This window comes from Saccostrea cucullata, unplaced genomic scaffold (genome assembly GCF_032062105.1).
Source record: "Saccostrea cucullata isolate Sc308-1 unplaced genomic scaffold, CSIRO_AGI_Scuc_v1 ctg867, whole genome shotgun sequence".
NCBI classification, from domain to species: Eukaryota; Metazoa; Mollusca; class Bivalvia; order Ostreida; family Ostreidae; genus Saccostrea; species Saccostrea cuccullata.
The window spans coordinates 90967-103982 of NW_026923146.1; the positions used below are offsets into that span (position 1 = coordinate 90967).

Below are 13016 nucleotides of genomic sequence, written 5' to 3' on the forward strand. Positions count from 1 at the left end.
GTCACCGTTCACAGTAGCTCAGTCGGTAGAGCGATCGCTTCGTGATCGGGAGGTCGTGAGTTCGAATCTTGGCCGCGACTGACCTAAGTCGATAAAAAATGGGTAGCAACTGTTCCTTCTCGATGCGCTTGGCACATTGAAGTGAAAGATACGGGTCCTTCCTTAAAACCGAGGCCCCGTGTTAACGTCAGGCGTTGGCACGATAAAGATCCCTCACTGCTCAATGGCCCTGAGTGCCCAGTAAAGGTCAAAATTTGAAGCCCTTCACCGGCATACGGTGACGTCTCCATATGCTCGAGAGGGACGTTAAACAATATACAATCAATCAATCAATCATAATGAATCAAATCATGTGTTTATTTTAGAATATCTGTCTACAGAGAGAGACATGAAAATTATGAGTATATAGCGAACAAATTACAATTAACCTGCACTCTAAAGCAAGAAAAAAAAACTGTATAATATAAGTACAAAGTAAAAAAACAAAGGTTGTATCTACCGTTTCGTTGTTTTCGTGTATGTCAAGGTCATTCCACTTTTATTTTTAGCTCAAACTTGTAGACAACATTCAACTGGAGCATGCAAAGGTGAGAAATATGTTCTAACAACTGTTTAAAAAGATTGCAATAAAAACTGGTATACTTACATTCAATCACGAGTACTTGAGACCATGGTAACTATGGTAGCTTATTCAACTTTTCTGCACATGCGTACAAAAGGGAGGAAGACGTAAAACAATATTTTAGTTATTTGGCATACTAAAATTATTTTTACTTTTATTTTCTCCATGAAAATAGATTTTTTAGGTTATGAAACCTGCAATTTTCTGAAACCTAATACTTTTAGGAATTGAACAAAATTCACTTTTCCCCTTTGTGTGTGTTTCTTTAAGAAATCGTCGATGATCTTATTTCATGGTTCGAATTTAAGCTAAAGATACATGTATGTAATTATTGCGGAACTAAAAAAAATCAAATTTTAAGACCCCTTACATTAAATGTGAAGCGTCATGCAATAAATATTCTTATTTCCATTAAGATTTTTCTGTTGTTGAAGAGAGATGATATAGACTAAAAATCAGCATAATATATAGAAAATGGATCTTCTTTCATAAAATTATTCTTATGTATATATGTAAGTAAAAATCATTAAGAGAAATTTACATTCAAAGTTTCATAAAAAGGGATTCTATGAATATCTGTTGAAATGACACTTTGATTGCAATTGACATAAATAAACAAACTTAAGCAAAGTTGGAATTTAAATGTACATATATCATTAAATGAAATATGTGCAGATAATTACTTTGTTTTCACTGCTGGACTCAACGTAGTCAAACTGTTAGCATGTTTGAAACAATTAAATATTGAGATGATGAATGGTATTGAAGTTTAAAGTCCATTGAACAATTTAAGTTTGTATCGTTGCAAACACAGATCTCCATGCATTAAAACAAGCTTAAGTTCTGTACTAAAAAATGTGAAATTTATATACTCATGTTTAGAAATTCTGGTGATATGGTCCGGTTATATAGAATTAGATATTAATTTTTCTAAGTTCATAATTTTGATAAGAGCAATGGTGTATCTTTCTAAATTTCAAATTGTTCTCTGAGTCAGAGGAATTTTGAGCAGGGCTCTTAAGGTTAGATTTTATAATGTTTTTTAGCAGATAACAAAAAGGCAAAAGTTCTTTAAACAATACACATTTAGAGCATAGCAATCACGGACATGCAAAATTTTATATGTATGTTTTCAAAAATTTAAGTGAGGCAAGGGTGCTGGGCATTCCTAGTTCCAGACGGGGCAAGGGTATACGTATGGCTAGTGATGGGGGTTTCCTCCATGGGGAGGGGATCTGAAAGCTTGGTGTTAGAAAATAATAGATTTGGTCTTAGAAAGTTTCCAGTATTTAGTCTCAAAAGTCCTTTAAACAATACACATTTAGAGCATAGCAATCACTGCTGTCTCAATATGAATGCAAAATATACAACACAAACAATTTGAATTATATTTTGATAACGAATATGGGGCACCTAGTGAGATGAAAATTGACAGAAATTGAAACAAAATTGAAATATCAATTTAGCACGAAGACCCTCATAAGCATCACTTTTTGGAAAAACCTAAAAATTTAGTGAGGATTTGTTACACTCCACTGTGTGCTCCTTGTCATGATCGGGAAATTGCAGGAAAATCCGTCGACATTTCGTGTGTGAAAATTGGCCCAACAATTAGTATAAAAAAGTCATTTTAAGGTATACCTTTACCAGGATGACTAAAAATTCCACTGCTTAGAACGAAAAACCACTTATTGCACATTGTACACCTATGATTCTTTCGGTAAATTTCAATTTCAGATAACTAGGTCAATGACCTAATTTTCATGCTAGTGGCCCCTCAGTATTTCTCGCAAAATATCTCAATTTTTTACACTGTGACCATTTTTTTCTTTACTGACAAAATATTACAAGTAGTACAGTTCTTTAAATAATGAAATATTATAGCAACAGAACAGCTTTGCTTCATATAAAGAAAAGACTAGAGTTTGGGCCATAAACTTGATAATTATTTCCGTCCGAATTTCCTGTGTCATATTTATATTTTTTTCTCCATTTTGAATTGAATATCTAAAAAATCTTACTGATAAGAACTCTAAATTATTTATAGCCCCAGGTTACTTTTGTTGCCCCAATTCTCATGGTATTAATATCAAATGGGGTCAATGATCAAATTATTGAGATATGTTGTCTGGAATGGTTTTTGTTCATATTTTCGAATTTCTTTATCTCATAGCATTCAATTATTTGAAATAATTTGTGAGCTTTAACAGCTAAAATATTTGCAAATTGATGTTTAAAAATGCATGTAATCTTTACGTTGTGATTAATATTGCAAGAAACGATAAATTGTGACAAAATTCCTAATTTCCTCTGCATTACCATACATTGATTTTTGTTCCTGTTAATTTTCTTCGAGTAATGAAATGTTAAATTTTTTAATTGATTTTGAGTTAAAACTCGATTATTTTATCCTTTTAAAACAATTTTTATTTAACATATTATATATGTACTTTATAAAATTTCCTTTCTGTTTTCTGAAACCTGAGTAAACGTCATCCTTAACTTAATACTAAATTGTATTCGCTGTCGAGGTCCTTGTATCGGCCATAGAAAGTATTAAATGATGACTGTAAACGACACTTCTGATAGTCTTGTTTCATCAATTTGTTTATCTATAACCAACTTCTTGCGTTTCGAATCAACTGAGAAACGTTTACCCCGTATGCAGGTGATAGATGTAAATTGCTGCACAAGTAATTGAAAATGACGATTGGAAAGTGAAAGTCATCACGTTTATCAAAAAAGTTGCTCGTTAGATTATCAACAACGTTTTTTTTTAAAAGTAAAATACACAGATATCAAACAGATGTGTCAGACTCTGTGGTATATTTTATATCAAGCTCATCGGGATATATTATATCGACATAAGAATGAAAATAACGTTGTTAATTGACAATACGTCATATAGATATATTGATATATCGAGCTGAAGGCGAGAGATTTTGGACAAATTTATCAATTTATCGTGGGGAATGGTAATATATAAAACTGAAAAAGTAATGACACGTAAATTAAAACTGTATAATATCTTTTATGACTTTCTACTCATTAACATTTAGCCAATAGTACATAGTATTGATGATCTAGGGTGCCTCTCTCATAATGCCATATTCATGGCCTCAGAGACAGGGGGTTCCGGGTTTAGGTTAGGTTTCTATTGCTTTAATTTTTATATAAAAAAAAAACAACTGTATTATTAGGTCACCTGAGTCGTATTTTTTTTTATAAACATATTATTCTTCTTTTTTGACATAAGTGAACTATGATTGAACTCTCTAGAAAAATAACAAAAGTATAAAATATAAGACCCCTTACTAAGATGAACTCGAGCAGGGTGAGGCTTTATTAATAATAATAAAGTAAAACCCTTAAAATATTTTCTTGTGCTCGTGGGTATTAGACGGACAAGTTAATTAAGCGAACGGTTTTGATGAGCACCTAATGTGAAGCATTAAAAAGAAGAAATTCATGATAATAAAAAAATATAATCAGGGATGATCAATTCCTTGATATACTAAAATCTATAAAGAACAAAGATTAGCACTGGCACGTCATATATTTTTTTCATACTAATTGTTAGTCCATTATTTATACACATAATTGACTACGGGTTTTCTCGTTATTTCCCGATTATCACAAGAAGCACATGGCGTGTGTGACCGGTCGGCAAGGGATACTCCTCCATGGCACCTGATCCCATCTCTGATGTTTTGGAGGTTCGTATTTGCTCTGCCCCTATTTTGTATTGTTTGATGGATTTTTGATTTTGAACACAGTTCGTTATCTCCGTATGTTTTATTGTACGTACAAAAGAAAAAAAAACACTTTAACACAAGACATTCAGTCTCTGGAATTTATATAAAGTAACGCAGTAGTATACTTTTGGGGGGGGGGTCAACCCCGAAAAAAAATGAATTATTAAAATATGTAGATATAAGAGGATAAGAATAAACTTCAGAATTGGGCTATACTATTGGCTTCTTTAAATACTTTGCAGAATAGTTTTAACACGTCAAAAGATACTTCTCTAATTCTAATGTAGATCTAAAATTTTAATGTTCTATTAACAAATTTTATGATTTTATAAATTAAAAGCATGTCAATCTTTCAATAGGAAAAATATCTTCTCGTCTATTTGTTTTCTTTTCCTTTAATATCTTGGATTTTATTTTAATATTAAAAATTTTCTATAGTGATCCTGGTTTTAAAATCATAATAATAAGAACAGTTTGCTTTCTTCTCATTGGCATCTGATCTGTGTGTGGAATGTTTACGGTTCAGTGATTAATTATGTACCTTCTTTTACAGATTTGAACTGTTATAGATTTTTCAGGTCGTTATCTTTACCCCAGCAAATCTCTTTTCAATACATAATAACGTTTTGGAGTATCAATTATCAACTCTGTACCTATAGCATGCCTAAGGCAATTCGGTTTTGTTACAAAGATCTTGGTTATATTTGCAGTTTAAAGTCATACCCAGAACACAGTTTGCACATTGCAATTCCATTTTTGATATACATTTTATTTTTTATACACCACCACAAATTTTGAAGACCAAGCCCCAACTTAACCTAACTATCACTAATTATACGGAGAACAGTTTTAATGCCAAAGCGAAGAAATATCGGCTAATATACATCGAAATAAAATACTAAATCCTGGGTTTGAAATTTTTAGAATGGAATTTTGTGAGGAACGCTTACTTATACAGTTGACAGGTTTCATTTACACCACGACAATGTACGGAGACTCTTGTACGATATAAATATTTAGCTTAACATTTAATTTAACGAAAATTACGAGTTATTTCAAAGCACAAAAAAGTTTTCCTTGAAGAATACGACATCCACCCTACCCTCAACTCCCAATCTTTACGTAGCAGTGTCCCTAAAACCATACCTATGCCCACTAGAAAAGTTTTCTTATCTATTGTCAATTCTGTACCTCAGTACATGATGCAGGTTTAAATGTCAAACTGTCAACTGTAAAAGGCAGTTCTTTTCGCCACAAGTCTACCAGTTGCCCTATACCATTAATATGATTAATATCTATTTTTGGACATCCGCTTAAGTTTAATTGCCTATTCACTATTATTAGGAACACTCAGCATCAGAATTATGCATTTCAACCAGTTTTTACATATTTTTCATAATACTGTTTACAAAAAATGTGCGATTTTTTTATGTTGACATACACGTCTGAATCTGGTGACCTACACATTTTTTGATATAAAACTAATAAATTCAAATTCTAAACACTTTAAGTTTAGAGATTTGAATAAAAAGATACATAGACCAGTCTCTTCCATGTTCTAGCAGATCCCAAACTGTCTGAAATATTTTTTTATATTCACAAGTTACATGTATTCACTGCTCATCGACAATACAACATATCTGAAATTCACAAATAGAATATTTATACTGTTCTTTTCATACATAATAATAATCACAGTTTTTTCTGTTAATAACACCGTTTATTTATGGATATCTGCTAGAATGGTGCTTATTGTGTCACAAGAAAACACAACTTAATGTTCAGGAATTGGAATGATCATTTATTTAACCAATATATGACAGAGTACTTTGTCAAGAAAATACATATTAAACAGACAATTAAAGATAAAAACATACTAAAAGCATAATTTTATCGGGACCGGGTGTTTATTCTTATTTTATGAAGGTTGTGAATATGAATAAATATACACATGTCACTATCAATAAATAAATAAATAAATAAATAAAATTACTTACTTATACCATAATTAAATACAGGAAGCTGTGGCTTGTTAAACATTCCAAAAATGCCCCAACCATAATGCCCAAAACTAAATAGTTATATATAGTCGATATCTACATTTATTTCGTGTATTTTAATATTTTGTATATTAATCTAAGATTTTTTTACGTGGTCTTGTGGAGAGTTGTTTCCTTGCCATGTGCATTGTAATGTGCAATAACATTAAAAATATTTATTTTGCCAGCTTCTCCATTTTTAAGACAGAAATCCTGTAAAATGCATTACATTATCGTGCAGTTAAATTTATTATATCGTTACCCGAGCATTTCCTAAGACCTCCTGTTTATGTTGTTTTGTTCTTAATTTAAAAAGTAAGAATGAAACCGCTACTTTTATAATTTTAGATTTAAAAAAAACCCAATAAATTGATGTTTTTATCAAAATAAAAAAGATTTGTACTAAATATAATATAAAACTTTTTTTTAAATTTCTTGATTTAAATTCATCTCTTCGGTCAAAAAAAAATCATAAAATAGAGGATTTTCCATTTCTTTGTGTAGTAAAATTACATCCATATATATAATATATTATATTTTTATAATATTCAATTATCCTTATTGGTCATATTTATCAATCCATTATTTTTTGTTGACTTTACAACGTATGAACAAAATCATTTCTATAATGTTACTGATTAGACATTAAATAGACAATAAACGATATAGAATGAGCTGCATTCCTGGTGTTTTGGATGTAATCTTAACTATCCGGAGACCCTATAGTCGATATTGTATTACTTGTATCTGATGTAGATTGCAAACTTTTAGGATTACAATTACAACGTAGAGGCGTTAGCCAATATATAAATGGGTTGACGGCATAATTCATCAAAAATATCACGATACCATACTCCAAAAGTATAGCATAATTTTTTTCTGGCCATACAAAGAGACCGAAAGTATCGCAAGTAGAAATAATATCATAAACAACGTAAGGAATTTGAGACAAAATGTAAATAATAACTATAACGTAAACAATTTTTGTCATGCGCCAATGACTCTGAGCATTTCTCAAATGCTTGGTTCCTAAGATTTGTAATTTTGAAAGCTTTACTATTTTGAGACAGTGAAAAAGCAATAATAAAACTGAGGACAAAACTATAAAAGGAACACTTATAAAGGCGTAATACTCTGAATAGAATAGATAATCCGGACATTTGGATGTTTCCGACATGACAATGGCATAACTCGTATTAATGATGAGAAAAGTTATAAAAGCTATAAGTGCTCTGAAAACAGCGCGCTTTGTTGTATGTGTTTTCATGTACTCGAGCGGGTTGGTGACAAGAATATAGCGCTCATATGCCATAAATACAATATTGATGCTAGAACATAGGTAAGGAGTGTAGAACAGCACAAAGAAAATGACGCAGAATGGTTCAAAAAATCCAAATTTGAGACGAAAATAATCTAAATTAGGATACAATACAAACTCACGGGTAATGTTACACAAAAGAGACCATGAATCGTTGATCGCCAAAATCAGAATACACATATGTGAGGTCTTTCTAAATAGTCTTTTCCTTTTCATAATCACAATGACGGCGGTATTCCCTATGATTCCTAAAAGGAACACCAACAAAGTAACTACTGATGTGGGACATCTATATGGAAAATTTTCAGTGCATGGAAAACTTAAAACTAAATCAAAATTATCGCCATGGCCATACGTCTGGAAATTCGAAGTGTTATCAAAGCTAGGATCCTCTGCAGTAGATTTGCTTTGATTTGGAATGGATGTTGAGGAACTGAAATCGGTGGAACTGTCCATTCTCTTTTGTTCTTATATTCCTCTTTTCTCGGGATCTGAAAAAAAAAACACAACTTAATGAGTGACTTAATGAAAACCCAACTGACCTAAGTTGATCAGAATTACCTTGATGAAGGAAGTAAAAGAATTGGTTGCCTTATGGTTTCTTATAGTGAAAAACTCCTTACTAAAATAGGGATCATTGCTTTTCTTGTGTCTATTTTAAACACTTTTGTATTACTTACTGCTAGCTTACAGCAGAATCACTGTAAATGTACGAGAAATGGAGCTCAAATTAAATATTGTTCAAGTTCTAATAACGCTAAACATTGAAGCTGGAAAGAAAAGTTCGTTGATTGGAGTCCTCTTATTTTAATTCCTCGAATGAAATCATTCGTTAGAGGTCGGGTATTCAAAATATATTTAAATTATTTAGAAAGACATCCTCCTATGTTTACATAAATTATTAAAATTGTGTACTGATCGCTATTGATTAAAATATTGTTTTAGTTGAATGGAAATAATGTAGAATTTATTCTGTTGCATTATTCATTGTTTTATCGATAAGACAGAAAAATAGCCAGTCCTGTAGCAGGGTTTTAAAAAGTTGGGCTGCAACTCCAAAAATTCGAACAAGCAAAAATAGCAACAAAAATCCAGTCTGTCCAAGCTAGAAAATCCTATTTCGGTGGAGGGATCTTTCTTTAACTTTTAGCTACATATATTTTTTTACTTCCAAGTTTGCAGTGTTTTTTACCTTAGTGAAACAACTACAAAAGACATGGCAGATACATGTTAATGAAATGTAGTTCAGTAAAATTGTTATATTAAAAAAAAGTCCCCGATTCCAAGTTCTATGGGGCTGACTTATCTAATGTCACGTGTCGGACAACTTTTTTTGTTTTTCTAAAACATCAATGTTGCTTCTCTGATTCTTTTTAAGACCATCTTTACCAAATTATTCTCCTATATGCTGATTAAATATCTGAGAGCCTAATTCTGTCTTCGTATTTCCATAAGATCACAAAAATTAAATCCAATTTGATGAAATGGATATAATACCAATCAAATTAAAATCAAACGTCTTACGCGGGGTGTGTACGGTTTTTTTCTTTACCGTGCTTGAACACATTAGTACGTTCACTCAATGTGTTTTCTACCAGGGATATAAAAAATAATATAAGGTTTATATCTTTATCCTATTTTTTTTTTCATATAATGTGGCACTTTTACGTGGAATTTACTGCTAAATAAAATAGATTTATTCCATGTTTATCTCTCTATCTTGTGCACATCACTCATTGTATTTTTTATACCCCACTGCTGAGATGTCACAATGGGTTTGGCGTGAGAGTGATGAAAATCAGATTTCAATTCTTTTAAAGAAGTAAAACATCTTTTTTTTTTTAAATTGAAAGTCGTCTTTTTTTCAAAAGTCAATAACATCAAATTGTACGACTTTTCCAAACTTTATATTCAGATTACTTAGTATATCCTAACAATTAATTTTTAATGGCTTTTTCATAAAAAATTGCTTCTTCAATAAAAATGAAAGTCAGATGTTTTTCCTATCTTGAGATTGATATTTCAACAAACTACTCTATTAAATATCACGCCAAAGAGCATGCTTCTAACCCTGATTCTGTACATAAGTACATGCAAATCAATATTAAAGGATGTTGGAGTTCTTCACTGTAAACAAAACACTTATGAAGCCTTCTAAGACAACTAAACTGTATGACAAATAATCATTTGACTACGGAATCTTCCGTCTACCTGACAAATACATATGGCTCAGGGAGGGTGTGAATGGTCGACATGACCCACTGATCCAATCTCTGGAAACTTCCAGGGATCGATATCGCTATTTATCTCCTCTTCACAGTTTTGTACTGTTTAAAGATTTTTATACCCGCACTTTCTAAAGAAAGTACGGGTATATTGTTGTTACTCATGTCCGTCCGTCCGTTCGTCCGTCCGTCTGTCACACTTTTCTTCCCTGAACTCCTCCTACAGTTTACACAGTAGCTTAATCATCTTTTGGGAGATGGTTGGTGGTGTCTGGTAGATGTGCAGTAAAGTTTCGGAATTTAGATTTTGCCCAGGGGGGTCAAATGGGGGTCGAAAAATGACGTTTTTTATGCAAAAAGTCCCGTCTTCCCTGAACTCCTTCTACATTTTACTCCGCAGCCTAATCACCTTTTGGGGGATGATTGGTGGTGTCATGTAGATGTGCAGTAAGGTTTCGGAATTTTATTTTTGCCCTGGGGGGTCAAATGGGGGTCGAAAAATGAAGTTTTTTTTTATGCAAAAAGCCCCATCTTCCCTGAACTCCTCTTACATTTTATTCAGCAGCCTAATCACCTTTTGGGAGATGTTGGTGGTGTCATGTAGATGTGCAGTAAGGTTTTGGAATTTTAATTTTGCCCTGAGGGGTCAAATGGGGGTCGAAAAATGAAGTTTTTTATGCAAAAAGCCCCATCTTCCCTGAACTCCTCTTACATTTTATTCAGCAGCCTAATCACCTTTTGGGAGATGTTGGTGGTGTCATGTAGATGTGCAGTAAGGTTTTGGAATTTTTATTTTGCCCCGGGGGGTCAAATGGGGGTCGAAAAATGAAGTTTTTTTATGCAAAAAGCCCCGTCTTCCCTTAACTCATTCTACATTTTACACAGTAGCCTAATCATATCTTGGGAGATGGTTGGTGGTGTCTGGTAGATGTGCAGTAAGGTTTCGGAATTTAGATTTTGCCCCGGGGGGTCAAATGGGGGTCGAAAAATGACGTTTTTATGCAAAAAGCCCCGTCTTCCCTGAACTCCTCTTACATTTTACTCAGGAGCCTAATAACCTTTTGGGTGGTGGTGTCATGTAGATGTGCAGTAAGGTTTCGGAATTTTGAATTTGCCCCAGGGGGTCAAATGGGGGTCAAAAAATGACGTTTTTTATGCAAAAAGCCCCGTCTTCCCTGAACTTCTCCTACATTTTACACAGTAGCCTAATCATCTTTTGGGAGATGGTTGGTGGTGTTATGTAGATGTGCAGTAAGGTTTCGTAATTTTGATTTTTTCCCCGGGGGTCAAATAGGGGTGGAAAAATGACGTTTTTTGTGCAAAAAGTCCTGTCTTTCCTGAAGTCCTCCTTAATGTTACTCAGAAGCCTAATCATCTTTTAGGTGAGTTAAATATTTTGAAAATTATGTATACATCAACGTCAAGGGGAAAAAAAGCATCGCATGCTGGGAAACACCTTGAATTCTTATGAGTAATTAATGTACATGTCAAATGTGAGAGTCATATCTCATCTCAATCAAAAGTTATAAGCAAATGCAACATTTTTGAAAAGTAGGTTAGACTTCAAGGTCAAGGTCACAGAGTAAAAGTCATGATTCATTTGGAAAGATCTTATCACAGGTAATAATATACATGCATTATAATATGAATGCCCTAACTTTTCTCTTTCAAAATGATGAATTTATAACAATTTAATTTTTTTGCAAGTAGGTCAAACTTCTAGGTCATATGTAAAAAAAAAAAACACCATGCCATTCTCACAGGTAAATACTAGTACATAAGTTTAATATGAATGCCTTGTCTCTTCTCATTCAGTAGATATGACCGTGATGACCAAGGTTAAATTTATTGAGACAGATGGACAGTCTGACATACAAATGTACATATTTCTATATGAATTGTGTTAAAATTGGCCCAGTGGTCCTAGAGAAGTTAAAAATGTAAAATGTTTCAGACAAACAGATGGACGACACGTCACGACATACGTTATATGATAAGGAAACCAGAAAAGCTCAAATGAGTGCTTTGAAAGGGTTACAATATGGTTGCAGTATTTGAAAAGCTGTTTTTTTCATGCAGAGATATGCATGACCAACATATTCATGTTTTATATTTTCTTTAGTAATTTGTTTGTTTGTTGTGAATACATCTCTCTCAGGAATTTTTCCCTCATATGGAGACAGCACCAAATAATAATGAAGACAAGATGTGTTTGTGAAACACTGATGTCCCTGTATGGAAGCCTATGGCGAAGGTTGAAGTTTCTCAAATATATGTCAAACTCAAAGGTCAAGGTCAAAGGGTTCAAATTGTTGATATCAGAAGAAAGTCTTGTCACAAGGAATGCACATGTGAAATAAGTAATCCCTAGTCTTTCCTGCTGAAAAGTTAATTGCCAAGGTTAATTTTTTTTTAAGTGGTTCAAACTCTAGGGTCAAGGTCAAACATATTTAAACCTGTCGACAGTTCACAATGAATACAGTACATGTTAAGCATGAAAGCCCTAGCACCTATTGATCAAAATTTAAGCCAAGATTAAGGTTTGGTATTTTTCTTGTAAAAATGTTTATCCTAGGTCAAGCGATCAGAGGTAAAAATTAATGGTACCCAAATAAAAGGTCTTAATTGTCACAAGAAATAAACCTATAAAACGTGGAAGCCATTTGTATAGCCCATCCCACTTAAAACTTATGGGCAAGGTTATAATTTCTGCAGACAAATAGACAGACATAATATTTACACAAGAAACAAAATATGTATAATTAGTCAAATGGAAAAAAATATACTATTTCAGGGACAGGGAGTGGGTAGGGAGATTGGACCCCCCCCCCCCTGGAATTTGCTTTGTTATTTAAACAAGACTATATACTGAAGCAAATAAAAAAATGACTTTGGACATCCTCCCCCTAACTTAGAAAACATTGACCCCACTATCATTGTTTTTATTTTGTTTATTTGTTTTCAGTTTTTTTTTTCTCCTGCTTGTCAGGAAATTCTGGGCTGGAATGTTTTGACTGAGATGTGAACCCACCTCCCTACTCCCGAAAAAAAATTCTG

The 13016-nt window shown here is 32.8% G+C and overlaps 1 protein-coding gene across 2 annotated transcripts; it reads right to left on the bottom strand.

Moving 5' to 3' along the window:
* Nucleotides 1–6874: 6874 nt before the first annotated feature.
* LOC134263293 (melanopsin-A-like) lies at nt 6875–8553 on the bottom strand. Of its 2 annotated transcripts, none has more exons than XM_062745623.1 (2): nt 8426–8553; nt 6875–8225 (listed from the first exon to the last, which is right to left on the bottom strand). In XM_062745623.1, exon 2 carries the CDS (start codon nt 8188–8190, stop codon nt 7120–7122), a length of 1071 nt encoding a protein of 356 aa, XP_062601607.1. In that variant the 5' UTR covers nt 8191–8225; nt 8426–8553; the 3' UTR covers nt 6875–7119. The 2 variants fall into 2 exon arrangements, with proteins under 2 accessions (XP_062601607.1, XP_062601608.1); XM_062745624.1 differs by having other exon boundaries at nt 8415–8553.
* Nucleotides 8554–13016: the final 4463 nt, after the last annotated feature.